The 16009-nt window shown below is 53.9% G+C and overlaps 4 protein-coding genes across 4 annotated transcripts; 3 read left to right on the forward strand and 1 right to left on the reverse strand.

Moving 5' to 3' along the window:
* Window positions 1-334: 334 nt before the first annotated feature.
* Window positions 335-3503, forward strand: N0V96_008597 (uncharacterized protein; the record flags this gene model as incomplete). The annotated part of the gene is made up of 2 exons (XM_065758391.1): window positions 335-339; window positions 521-3503. The coding sequence occupies 2 exons, from the start codon at window positions 335-337 to the stop codon at window positions 3501-3503; spliced, it is 2988 nt and encodes a 995-aa protein (XP_065613146.1).
* A 2675-nt stretch (window positions 3504-6178) lies between these two features.
* Window positions 6179-8084, forward strand: N0V96_008598 (uncharacterized protein; the record flags this gene model as incomplete). Its single annotated transcript, XM_053197884.2, has 5 exons — window positions 6179-6350; window positions 6416-6486; window positions 6543-6670; window positions 6735-7773; window positions 7848-8084. 5 exons carry the CDS (start codon window positions 6179-6181, stop codon window positions 8082-8084), a joined length of 1647 nt encoding a protein of 548 aa, XP_053044672.1.
* Window positions 8085-8739: 655 nt separating this feature from the next.
* AKL1 (Ark- serine/threonine protein kinase) lies at window positions 8740-12037 on the reverse strand (the record flags this gene model as incomplete). The annotated part of the gene is made up of 4 exons (XM_065758392.1): window positions 8740-10279; window positions 10618-10928; window positions 10985-11082; window positions 11131-12037. 4 exons carry the CDS (start codon window positions 12035-12037, stop codon window positions 8740-8742), a joined length of 2856 nt encoding a protein of 951 aa, XP_065613147.1.
* A 1478-nt stretch (window positions 12038-13515) lies between these two features.
* Window positions 13516-14271, forward strand: MAK11 (the record flags this gene model as incomplete). Its single annotated transcript, XM_065758393.1, is given in 2 exon segments — window positions 13516-13520; window positions 13533-14271. 2 exon segments carry the CDS (start codon window positions 13516-13518, stop codon window positions 14269-14271), a joined length of 744 nt encoding a protein of 247 aa, XP_065613148.1.
* Window positions 14272-16009: the final 1738 nt, after the last annotated feature.

Here is a 16009-nt window from a genome sequence, read left to right on the forward strand (position 1 = left end):
TCAGGCAGGCGTTTCCATAGTCACAGTTGGGTTGCAAAAGTGAACGACAGAGCTTCCCTCTTCAACTACCAGTAAATACGCGAATCTTCACTACTTTCTCTTTACCTTACGCAAGACAGATCTTCGCAAGCCGCGACCATAGACTGTTCGAGACCAGATACATCTTCACCGTGAAGTCACGCGCCGCTGGAGGCTGGTGGATACACCTGCCTTCTGCCTCGCAATGGCGACCAATCCCGCGAATGCGAATCCGGCCCGGAATGAGTTCTTCCAGCAGGTCCGTATACCTTGGAACGTATGGCTCATATGCTGACCTGTTCAACCAGCTCAAACCATGCTGTGTCTCGATTAGTCAGCTAGCAATTCGACAACAAGGAGATTCGTCTACCTTCAAACGACTCTCTGAGTCGACTGACGAGTTGTACCGCATTCTCAACGATCAAGTCAATAGAGATGTCACCGTTCTGGATTCAAAGCTTGCTGATTACGTCTTTTTCCCGCTCTCTTCTATCTTCCGCAGTCACGATCAGTACCCCAAGCGCTTAATCGAGCTTGCCATCAAGTGTCTTACCGTTATCATTATTCATGGCTGGAAGTCCAACATCTCGCCCCAGATCTTGCAGCAGCTCCTCATACTTCTCACGTTCATCGTTGGAGGAGTGCCTGGCCAAGAGAGAGAGCACGACGTGCCCGAGGAAACCGAGCTTGAATCGCTGAGAGCATTGACTGCTCTTGTTACCGTGGCTGGGACGTCCAGCACAGCAGCAACGGCTCTGACCGAGGAGAAATTGGTGCCAACTCTGGGCCATACCATCACGGTACTCCTGGGGTGCGCAGCGGATGGAAGAACGTCATCTATTCAGCTTGAGGCTCTGCGTACCCTTAGCTGCTTCTACACGAGCATCAAGGACCATGCCGCCCTTGCATCGTTTCTTCCTGGCCTCGTCTCTAGCCTGACAAAACTTCTTGCCAAGCCCCAGAGAGAGAAGACGCGAGTCTTGGTCGGTTCTATCCAATCGTTGGGACTAGTGCTAGTCAAAGTTCTTGGCGATGTCAGAACCCGGAGCATCACCGCAAAACTGAACTCAGATACTCCAACAGAGGCCGAACAAGGGGGTGTACTGAGCCCATCATGGCTCAACGCGACAAAATCACAAATCAAGCTGGCTTTGGCAACAGTCTTGAAACTCCGAACAAGCGATAATCCAGACGTACGCGAGGCGCTGCTAGCATTCTGCCTTGTACTTCTCGACGAATGTCATACCTCCCTAGAAAATTCCTCCTCCGTATTGGTGGAGACAGCCATAGTCCTCTCGCCAACACATTCAACGACGTCTTTGACCGGTACAAGTCTTCAAGATTTAGCCATCATCTATCCTGAACTCGGCGAGACAGTGAAGGTCACTTGTTACAATTGGATCACCAGCTTGCCCAGGATCATGCAGTCTGCCGACGAAAGCAAGAAACAGGCCGCCGTCCGAAACTTGATGAAGGGCATGGCTCTTGTCAGTAGTCTTCAGTTGGATTCTTCACTATTGGACGAGTCAATAGCGGCGGCTCTAAAGGACAGTGTCACGTCTCTCATAACTGGAGCGAAGCCTAGCAAGATCCTGGATGAAACAACGCCGGATGCTTCATGGTACAACCAAGATATCGTGAGAGTAGGAGATACTCCAAAGCAATATTCAAACGTGTTGTTGGGTGAGGAGAGTCAGGTTGAAACGAGGTCAGCCATGATTGACTTGCTCTCCAACGTTGGACCCGCCTCGCAGCAGACCAGGCTTGCTGCCGAAATGCTAGATCACGCCAGGGACTTGTCAGGCGATGCTCAGATAGCCTCTTTCTGGCTGAGCTTCGAACTCCTCAAGGCCGCATTTTCCCGTTCTAACGAGCTCGATGATCTCCTAGACTTCTCTTCACTGGGCTCCGGGGGCGAGGATTCCGAAACCACCTTCCAGGAATTGTATGCGTTCGCCGTTGTTTTGCTCGATTCACACTCTGAACTTTCTGAGATCGATTGGAGGCTCGAGGCCACAGCACTGGAAGTAACCGCCTTCGCAGCATCTCGATCAGGTGAAGCCTTCAGGCCAGAACTCATTGACGTGCTGTATCCTACAACAGCCTTCCTTGGCTCTGCGAGCTCACAACTAAGAGAGCATGCAATCACGACCCTGAACGTTCTTGCTGTATCGTGCGGGTACACGAGCGTCTCCGAATTAATCATCGAGAACGTCGACTATATGATCAACTCTGTTTCGCTGCGGCTCAACACGTTCGATATATCCCCAGCATCCACGAAGGTGTTGGTGATGATCACTCGCCTAACCGGGTCGCGACTGTTGCCGTACCTCGACGACGTCGTGGCCTCCATTTTCGCAGCCTTGGACAACTACCATGGTTACCCAGCATTTGTTGAAAGTTTATTTGCAGTGCTTAAGGAAGTTGTAGAGCAAGGTGTGAAATCTGATAAGCTTCTTCTGGAAGGCCGACAAAATGGACCAGAGAGTCACAAAAAGGCCGCTGGTAGTCACGTCACAATTGACGACATTGTCAATTTATTGAAGAGACGTCGGGAAAGAGAGACGGAAGCCTCGATCGACGATGTAAACGACACGACCAATCATCATCCTCAAAAGCCTTGGGGTGCGAAGGACCAAAAACCCGAAGACGGCGGGGCAGAAGAAACTGACGAGGACGCTGTGAACAACGAAGTCGAAAAGGAGAAACCACCCAAGACACCAACGTATACCCTACTGGAGAAAATCGCCGGCTTGACACAACACTATCTTACTTCACCCAGTCCCACGCTGCGAAAGTCGTTGCTCGACCTACTGGCCACCGTATCTCCAGCTCTTTCAGGCGATGAAGACTCCTTTTTGCCGCTGATCAATGCTGTATGGCCAGTGGTGATCACCCGGCTCTACGATGAGGAGGCGTTTGTGACCATCTCAGCCTGCGATGCCCTCTGTGCACTCTCCGCCACCGCTGGAGACTTTCTAGCCTCGAGAATCAAGACAGAGTGGTGGGACGGGCTGGGAAAGTGGTGCCGAAAGAAAAAGCTAGAGGCTATCCAGTCTCGAGGCAAGGGAAGTACGCACCGAGAGAGTACTAGGCCAGGCCAGACCGCCGCGACTACGAGTCAGGGAATCGTCATTCCCGTCATGACAGGAAGCGATCGGCTAAGCTATCAATCCGCAGAGATAACAAAAAGCTCGGTATCAGGCGGCTTGGGCAAATTCGCTCAATCTGCGCAGATCTGGGATTCAGTGATTCGCATGTTGACAGCTATCGTTTCACATGTCCGTCTTGACGCTGAGATATTCGACGAAGTGCTGGATCTTTTGAGCGAAGCACTTAGCCAGAAAGTTGAAGCACGTCGTGCTTTGGAAGCTGTCAATGGTGATGCAGTCTGGCTAGCCATGTACCAGCAGGGACAGGTCAAGGCCCCGAGCCTACCGAAACTAAGTGGTGTGACTTTTGCACCCTTGACGACGCTGAACTGATGCTCGCCTCGTATGCATCTCAGCCCTCACGACGGGTAGCTACGGATGAGCAGAGAGCTCCAGCCTCCATGTGTGCGGATCGTTTGACGGGAGCTGCAAGATCACATGGTAGCAACTATTATCCAATCACCGCCAATAGGAACACAACCGCCAGGTTGGTGGAAGCTAGAAGAGCGCTAGAATCATTTTGGTCTCCAGAAAGTCCAGATTGGCACCGGGATCGCTTCTATTGCATGAGAAAGATCACAAGTCGGGGCTGGAGCTGAAGATGTGACAGCTCTGAGCTGCATGGCACCACGGGAAGCATGTTCGGGCGACCTTGGCGACCTTGGCGCCTCAGGACGAGGACGCCCGATAGCTGCATAGAGAACGCGTAGTAGATTGTCGTCTGACGCGGGGTTGCGCACCATTTCCATCTTCTCGGCGAGTCCGGCCACTGCGACAACAGGGGGCAGAGCTGATAGCACTCTGAATGGATCCGTCATCCGTCATCCGTCATCCGTCATGATAGGTGGTAGAAACGGATAAGCAAGATACGAGCGCTTTGCTTGATGATTACAGTACTAAGGTGCCGCCAACCGCGATTGACGAGCGAAACAACACACCTTTACGATACCTAGACACTTTCGCACCAAAGCTTTCAAATTTGCGCAAAGATCAAGTGTTCCACCGCCCTTGTTTCAATTTGGGACGAGGGAGGGAGGCACGTGAACACAAACTTCTGGGGGGATGCCTGGAGGTGTCTGCAGAGAGCGAAATGAGGGCGACTACCCCAGATCCCCACGGACACTCGATTTACACTACGCAGTACGGGCAGAGTAACCGAAAGACAATGGACAGTTGGCTGACAAAATGACACATTCCTCTTCAGGAAGAAGGCATCATCCTTCGCAGAAACGGTCCTACCAGATGCAGTATCGGTCACCTGCACCAACGCTTGAAACCGCACGCTTCGCCGGCTCGTCTGGACGCGATTTCGAACAAAAGTGCTGCAGCAGAATGGGGGCGGGGCGATGGAGAGGAAGTGCGGGTGGTCAAGAAGCTAGGACTAATTAATTACCAAGACTCCAAGAGATGCCCTCAAATGCTTGGCCTTAAGCCGGCCAATGATATCTCCAAGTTCAGTTGCCGCCAAAGCTTGATTTGTCTCGGCGTCCAAGGGACCAAGAACCTCAGGCGACGATCACCTCGATTTCCGTCCTGTCGGATCACTTGTTGCCACCTCTCGACACCGAGAGGGCTGCCTATCCGTGCTATCCCATCGCGATAACACATATTGCATGCTGTCAATTGTTATTTGAGATTGCGACGGGTTACGAGCATTACGATTGCTAGTCGCGTTGGTCCCGAGTCAGATCATGGCGCCATACCCGTTCGCATCGGGGGGGACACTACACCTCACCTGCTGTCCAATGAACCGGGGCTTTTGGTCAGTCATCTGGCCCGGGTCTAATTGGGACAGTCTTCTAGAACAAAATGAGCTTGACGAAAGGAATGCGGCAATTATTTGCCAGATAGTGGCGGCGCCATGCAACCTTTTACTCGGTCGTTCGTCCGTTGGCGTACGAAGATCGCGTGCGTAGGACTTTACCACTGTCTAACAGAGATGCTCTTCGCGCTTACTCGGAGTGTCTAACTGCTTGTTGCCTAGAGGCCGAAGCCAATAGCACTGCCGTTTTGAAGCCACGACGGCGGCAGTCACTGTACTCGAAGTCAATTGAATAATGCCGTCGACTATTTGGAACGCCAGAGGAGCGCCAACGAGATGACAGCTAGGCACGACAAAAGATCCAGGAACGAAAACCCAAACACACAGAAGCAAAGCTTGCTGAAGCATGCGACCCTTGGGCCTAAGGCCTTGGGCCTGAAGCTCTCATATACCTCGAGGACAACCTTCTGCTTACCTTCCTTATCTGTACCACTACAACTCGCACCCAGCTTATCATTGGTGCAGGGGTATGGGACAAGGGATGGCTGGTCTCAGGAAGCTGGGGAGGCCCGCCGGGGGAATGATTGACCCTAGAGTATCGCCGAGAAAGCCAAGATATCAAACTCACTTGAGCCAATCACGACGACCTCTGTCCATTCGACCTCACTTACCAATTGGTGTAAGCTTCGCCCGAAAACCAGGCTAACACGAATGGGCTTACCCTTGTCGAGCAATACGCATGCCGTGCCGGGTGACAATGGGACCACCCCCAGGCTCGCTCCCATCTTGAGGGTCTTGAACCAATCTACTTTGGCTCTAGTACCGTTGGGGGCAACTGTCTTATCATCGGTGAAAGCTTGTCCTGTGCACCTCCTCCGAGATGTCTAGGGTCTAGGCCTCACATACGGCCTGCCATCCATGCGGAAGAACGGGACTAGGAGGACGGCGTTGCCGGGGACTGGTAGGCCAGAGTCCTGACCCCATGGCACTGGTACACTTCTGTTGCACCATAGCTGGGCCCCAAGGGGGGAGACAGAGTGCGCGGCATCAAACGCTGATACCCGATTACCTGTCCATCAAACTGAAGAATACCTACCTGCCTTGTCTTGCTGTTCTGTGTGTATATATACCGGGGCCTCTTGGCGCCAACCCTCATGATACAGGTTGCATTCCTCGTTACCTCGTTTCCTCTCCAAACCCAACAACGAGTTCGAGGAGCCAGATTCACTTGGCATCAGTCGTCAATATGTCGCACCAACCTACCGTTGTCGATGACGACAAGCATTACACCAAGGACCCTGTTGTGAACAGCAATGGCAGCTACGGGGGATCTCACGATGAGGAGGTTGGAGTTGTCACAAAGGGCGAGCCCCTTCAGCGAAACCTGAAGAACAGACACATGCAGATGATCGCCATTGGTAAGCTTCACTATAACCCATTGTTTTTTGCCAGGCCGCCGCAGTTTACTGACTTTGTACTTCAGGCGGTGCCATTGGTGCTGGTCTTTTCGTCGGTTCTGGTGGTGCTCTTCGAAGTGGTGGCCCTGCCGCCTTGGTAAGAAGTCCAGGACAACGCACTGGAAGTTTCAAGACTGACGACAGGAACAACAGATTATCGGCTACATGATTGTCGGATTCATGTTGATGCTTACCACCCAGGCCCTCGCGGAGATGGCTGTCTTGTACCCCGTTAACGGTGCCTTCTACACCTACGTTTGCCGATTCGTCGATCCTTCCTGGTGAGTATGCACACATAGCTTCGTTATCCGACCCGAAAGCCCCTTTCTCTAACACGGACACCAGGGGTTTCGCCATGGGCTGGGACTATGCCATCGCCTGGTTGACCGTTTTGCCCTTCGAACTCGTTGCCGCCAGTATCACCATCAAGTTCTGGCGCGATGACCTCAACATGGGTATCTGGGTTGCTGTCTTCCTCGTCGTCCTCGCCATCATCCAAGTCTTTGGCGTCCGCGGATACGGAGAGGTTGAGTTTGTTCTCAGTCTCATCAAGATTGCTGCCTGCATCGGCTTCATCATCCTCGGTATCGTAATCAACTGCGGTGGCGTTGGCGACAAGGGCTACCTCGGCGCCAAGTACTGGCACGACCCGGGTGCGTTCCAGAACGGCTTCAACGGTTTCGCTGGTGTCTTCGTCGTCGCCGCTTTCGCCTTTGGTGGTACTGAGCTCGTCGGTCTTGCTGCCGCTGAGTCCGACAACCCGCGCAAGGCCATCCCAATGGCTAGCAAGCAGGTCTTCTGGCGTATTGCTTTCTTCTACATTGTCAACCTCTTCATTCTCGGCCTCATTGTCCCGGCCAACGACCCCCGCCTCTTGGGTTCCTCCGGCGCCAACACCAAGGCCTCCCCCTTCGTCCTTGCCATCCAGGATGCCGGCATCAAGGTTCTTCCCTCCATTTTCAACGCCGTCATCACCATTGCCGTCATCTCCGTCGCCAACAGTTGCACCTTCGGTTCCACCCGCACGATGCAGGCCATGGCCGAGCGCGGTATGGCTCCTCGCTTCCTCGCCTACGTAGACAAGCAGGGCCGTCCCATCTGGTGTGTCCTGATCCAGATCGCCTTTGGTCTCCTCGCCTTCATCGGAGAGTCTGCCGACAGCAGCACTGTCTTCGGCTGGCTCCTCGCCCTCTCCGGTCTCTCCTACTTCTTCGTCTGGGGCTCCATCTGCCTGGCTCACGTCCGCATGCGCATGGCCTGGAAGGTACAGGGCTTCACCCTCGACCAGATCCCCTACAAGAACCCCTGGGGAATCTGGGGCAGCGCCGTCGGCCTGTTCCTCAACATCATTTGCCTGATCGCCACCTTCTACAACGCTCTCTACGTAAGTTTTTCTTCTCTTTCCCCCTCGGAATTTAAAATGTCAAGTCACACTGCTAACGTCTTTTCCTATCGCAGCCCTCTCCCAACGCGCAGCCCGATGCCACGGCCTTCTTCCAGGCCTACCTCGCCGCCCCGATCGTCCTCTTCCTCTACCTCCTCTGGAAGCTCATCTCCCGCGACTGGCGCCTCTACGTGCCCCTCCGCGAGGTCGACCTCAAGTCTGGCGTCGTCCTCGCCGACCCCTCCGACGAGCCCGCGGAAGTCAAGACTTGGGCCAACCTCCCCAAGCGGGTGGCTCGTGCCTTGTTCTAGATGGGTGTACATCCAAGAGATGGGACAGGTTGCTCCTCTCTTTGTTGGAGAGGTGACTTGTAGACAAAGCATGGTTGTGGAACATTTGAAAAGGAGGCGAAACTTGCATAGAGCGTACAAATCACTAGAAAAGTACTGCCTCGGGGATGGGAGATGTCATTATACCTAAAAGATACCAATGTTGAATTTTCACACTTTCCAAAGAACGTTTTCGTTACCACTGCGTACAGTTGGCCTACCTATGTGACTTCGAAAGTACTCGAACAAAAACAGTGTGAAGCTGAACATCAATCCTTTAGATGCAACAAATGTCAAAGGGTTATTTTATTATATTGACAATCAACACGCTGCCGTGGAGTTCACACGGAAGGGAACGGTTGCATAACCGAGCAAAGATTAGGACCAAGGGTCACGATGCAACTGTTTTTCAACTATGAGACGTCTCCAGCAATCATATGTACAAGAAAGTGTTCTATTGAAAGGGAAGGGGCCCTCGACTCAGCATAGCGCTGTTCGCACAATGAAAGAAAAATGCAGTAATCGTGACGATCCATGCGCTCGCTTGTCCAGTGTGTACATTCAATTCTAGAAAGCCAAACCATCTCCGTCTCTATAAAGGCCTGGCAAATGTTGTAGCCAGCTAAACCAAGCCTCTCTATCTGCTAGTTCGCTGCTCGCCCGCCTCCGCTGCGAGATCTCTTTCCACCATCTCGATCGAGCCCAGACTAGGGAAACGCTTCGAGAAATCCTGAACGTAGTCGTCCTTCTCCTTGACTGACATCTCCAACACCGGTCGCCCGGGAAGTCCCACGCCTACGAGATGCTCAGAAGACATAGAATGCGACGGGTGGGGCTGCTTTGGCGGCGAGCCCGGTCTGCCACCGGTCGGCAAACTGTTCAGATGCATTGGCTTCCGAGGTGCGACTGGTCTCGGCCCCAGTGTAGACCGTCCCGTTGTTGGAACAGGCTCATTTGCGGAGGGCCGTACTTTGTTGACCATCACATCTGATGAGTTTGACGGTGTCATGGGGCGAGGTTTGGCACCGCCCACTGGCTTTCTAGGGATATCAGGAAGCTGCTTGTCCCTGCTGGTGGGCGAGGATGTGTCTGTGTAGATGCCGTACCCCTGAGCAGTGCGCGGAACTTGGACTGAAGACTTCTGGCCCTCACTCAGCAGATTTTGAACCCTATTCTGGATACTGACAGCCCGAGAAACGCCTCCAATGCTCTTTGGCAGCGACCCGGGGCCGCCGGAACCTGGTCCTTGGTTGGTAAATCTTTGGCGATACTCTGCTGCCGCCGCTTCAACACGACGTTCTTCCTCCTCAAGGCGCAAACGCTCCACCTCGCGTCTCATTGCCGGGGTCATATCCTCGGTCTCCTCCAGGCCTTTACCATCATCGGTTCGGCCATCGGTAGCTTCCGATCCCTCAATAGGGTCCAATACACTACCCCGTTCGAGCTGCTTGAGCGGCGACGGAGTCCGAGCAGGGGGAGGTGCTTGATTTCCCTCGAAACGTTTGAACGCATCTCCAAATTTGCCAGCAAACATACTCTTCGTCCCGGACAAAGAGCTTAGACTTCCGCGTTTGCCATGCTTGGAGTGCCAGTCTCGCTTCTTCGAGTCTGACTCTTCCATACTGCGCAAGAAGTCCACATTGGACTCGATAGGTGCTTCCTCTTCCGGTTCTGCTACTGCAGGAGATGGCACCCTCTCGGGGAACTTGGGGGACATGAGACCGGGAGAAGGGAGAGGCTTCGAGGAGCCTTCTTTCTCTCGCAGGAAATCTAGATTTGATTCCAAATGAGTGCTTACGGGGCGCGGGCGTCCATCGATGGATCTTCTCGACTGGGCACTCGCATCGAGCAGCTCCAAACTTGGCCGACCTCCTTCAAGCGACGGTCGAGAAGATGATGGATGTCGCACGTGCGTTGGGCGCAGCTGATATGAGGGAGCGCGAGGAAGCGACCCCTCTTCATTCTCTGGGCGCAACGGTAGAGCCTGGTCTTGCTGACGGGGGAGGCTTGTAGACCGGTGATGATCTGTCGTAGGCACCTTCCACACGGGCATCGCTTGCGGAGGCTTGTGTTCAGGTGGAGGGGGGAAGCTGTCATTGTCCCAGTCGACACATATCTCGACGGCTGTGGCTGAGGCTGATACTGCGGCTTGGTCTGTGAAGAGATCGCCTGCAGCTCTGGGTTCTTATTAATGATGGCGTGCGCTCTGCTCATCTCCGTTGGCTTTGGAGGAGCAGATGCTGTCTTGGTGAGTCCCACCGTACCTGGGGGAGGCGACTTGACCGTTGGCGGCGGGTAGGAAGCAGTGACTGCCGGTGCGACAGTTCTCGGTCTGGCCTGTTCTTGGTGCTTCGGTGGGGATTGGGATGTCGGGAACTGATCCGCCGACCTGTCGGCGGACCTTGGGACCGGGACTCTCTGCTGTTGCGTTGGTGGTGGTGTATGAGAGTCGAAATTGAACTTTGTACCATGCTCATGGAGGATAGAGAATTGATCGACAGGCGGAAATCTAGACGCAAATTCATCCACATCTCCAGCCATAGCTGTGGATGGTGCCGCAGCCGCAGCGGCGGTAGCCGGCGCATCTAGAGCGGCGAAAGGGTCTCCGTTTGTCACTCTCATGGGAGACGGACTTGGTTTAGCTGCTTGGGCAGGCTGAGTTTGCTGGCTAGCGGCCGGCAGCCTTCCTCTTCTCATAGGAACAATATCGGGAATGGCCTCCTTCTGCTGAGCAGGCGGAGAGAAGACGGCGCCGACTTTTTGTTGGGGCTTCTCCGTAGCAGAAGGTCTGCTCTGTTGAGTTGAGGGCTGCTTTCCGGCATAGATCTGTGCAAGTGTCAGTCACATGGCCAGTCATGATGCCTATGGAATGAGGGACCTACATCATGGATAGGAACATCACGTCCTTGCATCGCACATCCCTCGCGGAGGACCTGGTAGATGTTTGGTCTTGCCTGAGGACTCTCGCGCAGCATGGATGCTACTTCTGTTAGTTATCGTGACGTGGCCAGTATCTTTGGTAACTCACCAATAAGTTTCTTCAGCCGGTCTGAGAATACGGGGTAGCTGGGGTACTTGAAGCTCGCGTTGAGAATGGCCAGCTGTCCCTGGTCTTCGAAAGGTGTTGTATAGTAGCACAACTTGTACAAGAGAACGCCCAAAGCCCAAATATCCGACTTCTCGTCGATGGGCTGTTTTCGGTAGACGTCAACCATCTCTGGACTTCTGTACTGCATGGTGGTATGCTTCTGGACATCCTCATCTAGAAGTCTGCATTCGACGACGGTCTGGGGCGCAGGTTTGGGCGGAGCAGCAGATCCAAAATCGCAAAGCTTGAAACGCTTCTGTGATCCATTGCTAAGGATCAAGACGTTTTCGACTTTCAGATCGCGGTGAAGCAGCGGTGGCTTGAGGTAGTGCATACAGGCGACACCTTCCGTTATGTCGGTAAAAATGTGTAGGATCTCGGGTTCGGTCAAGCGGTGTTGTAAACGCGTATTCATGAAGTCGATGAGTCCGCCTCCGTTGCAGAATTCCATCAGTAGAAACACCTCGTAGCCTCCTCCTCGCATTTCCGATGCATGAGAATCGATGTATGTGACGATAGGGCGATGGCCCTTGAGCCTCTTCATTGTCTCGACCTCGATTCGCATGCTGCGTAGAGCCTCCTTATCGGGGACAGCGACTCTTTTCAAGACAGCCATGTCTGTGCCATCGACGGCTTTCGGAAGCTTTACTAGGTAGACGTGTGCGAAGCCACCCTCAGATAGGTATTTCTGGATTACTACCCTGTGACCTCCGACCTGTATCTTCGTTCCGGGCGTGAATGTGCCGGCAGGCGCCGTGGCCACAGGGGCAGGCATTGGGGCGCCATAGGTGGCAGGGTGAGCAGCTCGAGGAGCCGCAGCGGGCATATGATGGCCGTAGGATGCCATGTCGGCTAGATGGCTTCGAAAAAGTGTCGCCGGTAGTAATTGTGGCCGTCCGGAGGATTCAGTCAGACCGAGGATGTCGTGGGTCAGCGGGAGGAGGTTGAGGTCGAGGCCGGTGTTATGCTAGACGGTGAGAAAGCACGGGAGTAACAGGAGAGCGAAAGTGACATTGACGAGCGTTTGCGACCCGAGCAAGGAACAATCAAGCCATTCTTGGGTGCCGATGGTGTTGATGGTGTATATTCGCGTCTTGGAGGAGATGGTTCTAGGTTGCCATCCAGCTGGACCTGAACTTGGACATGCGTAGTGCGTAGTTCGCAGGTATGGAGTGTCCCTCGGCCGCTGTTAGTGGTGGAGCGGTGGCATAAAGGCCTTGGGAAGTAACCAAGACCCTGGCATATCCCGTTCCATGTTTCGCAATGCAGTCGGGGAAGTGTCGGGTAAATGCGCCATACATACTGTCATTGGTTGGGCAGCTGTGGCAGAGAGGCTTGCCAGACGGTACCAAGTGTAAGGCTCGTCTGATTCCGTAGACGGTCAGGCAGAGATCCAGATTCGTTGGTGGGGTAGGTAGGTAAGGTAGGTACCTACCCACGTCGCCTTATCGATATTAGATAACGATAAGAATTTATCGATTCGATAATTTTTTTTGTCTATGCCTGGGTCTCGAGCCGCTTTGCGCTGCAGAGCTGCAACTTTTTTGATCTGATCTCGCACGCTAGAAAACCTACACAGGCCTAAAGAAACGACGACGAAGACAATCAAAATGGTAGCCAAGAGAAAGAGAGTCGAGATCGTGGATGCGACTCCCGCGTCCAAGGCAGCACCCTCGAAGAAGACCAAAGCAAATACCAATGGCTCTGCCTCTAAGCCGTCAAAGGCGGCGAAGGCGAAGGAAACAACAACTCTGACGGGCCCCGCCGAAGAGGTGACGATACAGATTGTCACCGGCTCCTACGACCGAGTTCTCCATGGCATCACTGCGACGATCAAGCCAGAGGGCAAGGTCGAGTTCGCCGACACTTTCCTGTTCTCTGCGCATACCTCGGCCATCCGCTGCATCGCCCTGTCTCCTCTCTCAGCACCCATCCCCGGCCAAGGCCAGAAGGTCCTGCTGGCGTCCGGCAGCACCGACGAGCGCATCAACCTTTACAACCTTTCGGCGCATCCCCCCGAATCGCAAGAATCAAGACGCCCTCTCCGCCGTCTCCGCTCGCCCTATTCTCGAGAACCCCAAGAACCGAGAGCTGGGAACGTTACTACACCACTCGTCGAGCATCACCAAGCTATCATTCCCCACCCGATCGAAGCTGCTTTCCTCGAGCGAGGATTCCACAATTGCCGTCGCGAGAACGAGGGATTGGTCCGTCTTATCGACCATCAAGGCACCGATAGCCCAGGCCTCGGGCAGACCCAGCGGAGACACTGCGCCCTTTGGCGGCGCGCCATCCGGTGTCAACGACTTCGCTATTCACCCCAGCATGAAGTTAATGATCAGCGTCAGCAAGGGCGAGCGGTGTATGCGACTGTGGAATCTTGTCACTGGCAAGAAGGCCGGTGTCCTGAACTTCAATCGCAGCATGTTGCAGGAGGTTGGAGAAGGAAGACACTCGACGGGAGAGGGACGGAGAGTAGTTTGGGGGAAGACAGAAGATGAGGACGAATTCGCAGTTGGTTTCGACCGAGACGTTATCGTCTTTGGCATGGACAGTGTCCCCAAATGCCGTGTCATGCCCGACACGCGGACAAAGATTCACGACCTCTCCTACGTCACCATCGACGGTGAATCCGAGTCGAGCCTGTTGACCGTGTGCACCGAGGATGGGCGGGTCTTGTTCTTCTCTACGAAGACAGACGACTTGAAGAAGCCTGAATCGGAAGACAAGACCCTTTCGAGCGCCAAGTTGGTCGCTCAGATCGGGGGCAAGGACGACGGTGTTGTTGGCCGCATCAAAGACACAGCTATTCTGCAAATCCAGGAGGACGAATCCACGGCACTGCTGGTGGTTGCTGGCAGCAGTGATGGCAAGTTGCGGGTATGGAAGATTGGCGCAAAGGAGCTCACCGCCGGCAAGGGCGAGAAGGCTGGCAAACTGTTGGGAACTTACGGCACAAACAACCGCATCACGTGCGTAGCGGCATTCACGATGATTCCTCGGCCAGAGGGAGTGGAGGAGAGCGAGGACGAGGTGGATGATGACTCTGATGAGTCTGAGGATGACGATGATGAAGAGTAGACTACAACGACAGTGCAATTGCAATAATAATCCAAGATATCCGTGTAACGGCAATTATCGCGTTAATTCATATTCGTCGGGCATTGTAGAATTCCATTCCGCCCGAATGGAAGTGTGGATTTCAAACGGGCGGTCGGAGAGACGGCTCCGACTTCCCGCTACCGGCGTCGGGTCGTTGATTTCTCAAACTGGCCCGTGCGGCAATCCGCTGATCGGCATCAGGCGCGTCTCGTATTAGTCTGCAGATTGCATGCCAATCCCCAGTTCTGTTCTTTGGCACGGGCGTTCACAACCACTGTGGAGGTGCGTCGAAGGTCCGAGGTTTTGATCTTGGCTGCGGCTTCGGATCATAGTTTGGTGGTGATGGACGCGGAGTAGGCCAAGAAGTCCGAGATATTTGCAGAACGGGCTGACTACTTTAATTAGTGTAACATGGGGAATGGAAGGAATTGACGAGACGTGTGCCGAACCTAGAGACACGAGAAAGTAAGGAATATCTCACGTGTCAAGGATTATGTTGAAATTTTCCCTCGCGGGCGTATCTTCAAGCGTGCAATGTCTGAGTAATGGGTGATATAACTCGGATTTCTCGTTTCTGTCTTTGAAAATAGTGCCTCGAAAGGGAACGAGAGGTAATAGCCGGCAAGACATTAGAACCCGACGGTCCACGGGAAGCAAGGCTATCGCCGTCTTCCCGCTTTCCCCCCGGCCCCCTTTGGGACCTTCGGTATCTATCTTACCCTGATTGAGAGTCCTCCTGGGCGGCATTGTCTTAAGTCTAGCAATTACGTCTTAGTCATGACTCAAACTTGCGACTTTTCATCTCCATCACAATCCCTCCTTCGTTCTCCTGGGATTTGATCAGGGAACATGTCTGAATACGCGGACTGCTCGGAAACGGTTCAACATCATGGGCCAGCCCCTCTTTGCGCCGAGTATCAAGCATTAGCTAAGCTGGCAGGGAGGCAAGGGTACCTAAGGTATCTTCACGGCTCTTAGAATACGCCAGGAGAGCGTGGAGAGGAGGCCCAGTTCTCAGGTGAAGGAAAGAGCGGAGAGCTAGGTAGCTGGTACAGTCACGGGATCGCACCGGTGGGTTTTGGAGGCACTGGAGGGGAAAGAAACGCGGTCAGCCGCTTCCACTTTGTGTTATGGTCTGGCTGGCCGGGAGCGATCAGCGAGGTGGTGCAGCTTGGTGCTCCTGCGAAACGGGGTGACGGGCTAGTAGAGTGTGGGGTAGCGGCGAATCAGCAGGTCAAGAATGTCATTTCAGGAGCCAATTCTGGTGTCGAGGGGACCTTCCACGCCTGCTGCACCACGCTCCTTGCACCCAGTCATGTGGCTCCACTGGGACACACAGCTTTTGCATGCAGTTGGGGCTTGGCGGACCTGGAGTCCCCTAGCTTCCCGGCTCATATGCCCGGGCGTGCTTCTTTTCGCTCCTCACCAATCCGAGGGATGCCAATGCTCAACAGCGGGGGAAAAGACTGTTTAATTGTGTGCAGGTACGAAAAAGTGTGTGCGAAAGGTGCAGAAATTTTGGTAAGCTACCTTCCGGTCCACAGCCCGTTTGGTCACCGTGGTCACGCAGCATATCAGCATCAGCACCAATATCAACGAATGCAACGGCGGTCCAGTCAACGGCAGATGCGGTGCATATGCATACCTACAGATTCCGGAGAGGAGAAAGCAATGCAAGCCTCACACGTTGGAGGCGACTAAGATACTGTAGGTAGGT

Source organism: Colletotrichum fioriniae, assembly GCF_027942845.1.
Source record: "Colletotrichum fioriniae strain IMI 355084 chromosome Unknown scaffold_10, whole genome shotgun sequence".
Lineage (NCBI taxonomy): Eukaryota > Fungi > Ascomycota > Sordariomycetes > Glomerellales > Glomerellaceae > Colletotrichum > Colletotrichum fioriniae.